General features: G+C 32.5%; 1 protein-coding gene across 1 annotated transcript; it reads left to right on the top strand.

Moving 5' to 3' along the window:
- The first annotated feature begins 318 nt into the window (after positions 1-318).
- Positions 319-1,761, top strand: LOC105324595 (sarcoplasmic calcium-binding protein). The gene is made up of 6 exons (XM_011423711.4): positions 319-421; positions 527-578; positions 839-975; positions 1,225-1,380; positions 1,547-1,593; positions 1,693-1,761. Exons 2-6 carry the CDS (start codon positions 535-537, stop codon positions 1,723-1,725), a joined length of 417 nt encoding a protein of 138 aa, XP_011422013.2. The 5' UTR covers positions 319-421; positions 527-534; the 3' UTR covers positions 1,726-1,761.
- Positions 1,762-2,183: the final 422 nt, after the last annotated feature.

Raw genomic sequence — 2,183 nt, 5'->3', positions numbered from 1 at the left:
TGCTTCTATTTCAAGTAGATTTATTCCATACCTTACAAATGTTATAAAATTTCAGCCACAGGGGTTTAGAATGATACCTATAAAACAGTTTAACTCATCGAGTTAAAATCTTATGAAGCTGTATTATGGTATCACCCTGTATTTAAGTTTTATGAAGAGAAAAAAAAGATTAGAAAAACATTTGCGTCTTCCAAAAGATTAGACCCCCCCCCCCCCTTCTTTTATGAAAAAAATGAGATGGAAACAGCATTTATATCTTTCGAATTTCATTTAAAAACAATGTAAAACCTTTTTTTTTACGTTTAGTTATGCCTGATGTTTCTTATCACGTCTTCGTACCTAAGCGTGTTTGACCTAAGATGAGTGCGTGCATATAAAACCTATGCAAACCGACAAACTCGTACCTTAGAACCATATTAAGGTAAGTGGCATCAAACTTTTATTCAGATGATTATTATAACTTTACATCCAGAATGAGTTTATTTCATGTACATTTTGCATTCTTTTTCAATTTTGAATATTGCAGAAAACGTCATGCAGCTTGTTATCTTTTCTTGTTTGGTTGTATTCGCCATTGGGTAATGTTTATATTTTAAATGTTGACTTAGATTAATATAATTGACAGCTTATAATTGATTTAGATTGAAATATATGTATGCAACAAAAAGGTTTTTAATTTTTACTTTTCACACGTAAGCTTGACACTTCAATTTATTTGTATTATATCCACATTTCTTTTTCTTATTACACTGATGCAAATGCAAAATGCATATGCAATAAATTTTTTAAAAAGTTCCAAACTGTCAAGAACGATAACCTTTATAATAATTTTCTATAGGCAGCACCACCATCTTAACAATCACGAGCTGCAGCAGTTAGTTGATCCGGGCTTCCAGAGTCTGGACATCAATCCTAAAGATGGTCTATTGGAACACGATGAACTTTCTAAACTCTTTGACATGAGAGATACAGACGGTAAAATTTATTACCCATACAGATCCCAAGCAAACTAGTTTGCGGGAGAGAATGTTTTTTTCTAAATCAAATACAAGTTAGCTCGAAGATACTGTAGCTCGCTAAAGGTGCACCGATATGTACACGACAACCCAAGCATAAATGCAACAGAGCATTTTCATCAGCTTGTAGATGTATTTTATAAAGAGTTTTCGCAGTTTTGTAAATATTTAAAATCATACATAATGATGCCATTTTATAAACAACCAGGGAACGGAAACTTGTCAAGAGAAGAGTTTGGCGCACACACCGGACTGGACTTCCTTTTCAAGGACCCTCTTTTCGATCATTTTGACACAGATCACGATGGGGTCCTCTCTAAAGATGAATTTGTTGAAAAACCTTTCGCTGAAATGAACCAGAACGGTATGTTGCAGGAAACCACCAGTACTATTTGTAATATAGAAACATGCATATGTACATTTTTATCTCAACCGGTACCCTTTATTATCTCTATGTTACACATGTTTACTAACACATGTTTATGGTTTAAGCAACGGTTCTCAATTATTTCTTCGTAATTATTCTTTAGGCGACAGCGAAGTTAGCAGACATGAATTCGACCATTTTTACACACAGGTATTAATACTAGTTTATATTCGGTGGCTTTATTTACATCTACAAAACAAAGGCCAATACTATTTTAACTTCTACTATCATTATATTGTATTTTTACAGCTTCTACACCACATCAATCAACATCATGGTTGATACATTTGCAAATCGTAATAAATATCATGTAAAAAGTCTTTGTCTTATTCTTTCAAGAGAAAAATAGTTCCAAAATTAAAACGTGTCTTGCAATTTATCTTAAATGTCTTTATTGTCAACTTAAATTATTTTGCAAGTGAACATTTACGAAAGAATTCTGTGCGAAACGTTCAAAAATTGTTCTGTTAATAGCTCAAGGTACACGCTTAAAAGAGCTTCTCTTTTTGTTGTGACAAATGTACCGAGGTAAAATATGTAAATACAATTATACTTAAACGTTTTCAAGCCTTTTTAAATTAAAATGAAACTGGAATTCCTTCACAGCGCATAATCTTATACATGTAGGTGGTTTTTATAAAGAATCAAAAGGACTATAATTTGGTCTGTAAAACTCGACAGTAATAAGTACTTGTATATTGATAAGTAACCGGGGAGGAGGGGTTACATGTATGATTCAA

This window comes from Magallana gigas, chromosome 2 (assembly GCF_963853765.1).
Source record: "Magallana gigas chromosome 2, xbMagGiga1.1, whole genome shotgun sequence".
Lineage (NCBI taxonomy): Eukaryota > Metazoa > Mollusca > Bivalvia > Ostreida > Ostreidae > Magallana > Magallana gigas.
This window is presented reverse-complemented; position numbering and strand designations above follow the sequence as displayed.

Coding starts and splice junctions, on each gene's coding strand:
- LOC105324595 (XM_011423711.4), top strand. CDS start 535: ATGCAGCTTGTTATCTTTTCTTGTTTGGTTGTATTCGCCATTGG. Junction 579..838: donor TTGGTTGTATTCGCCATTGG/GTAATGTTTATA, acceptor AATTTTCTATAG/GCAGCACCACCATCTTAACA. Junction 1,381..1,546: donor CGCTGAAATGAACCAGAACG/GTATGTTGCAGG, acceptor ATTATTCTTTAG/GCGACAGCGAAGTTAGCAGA.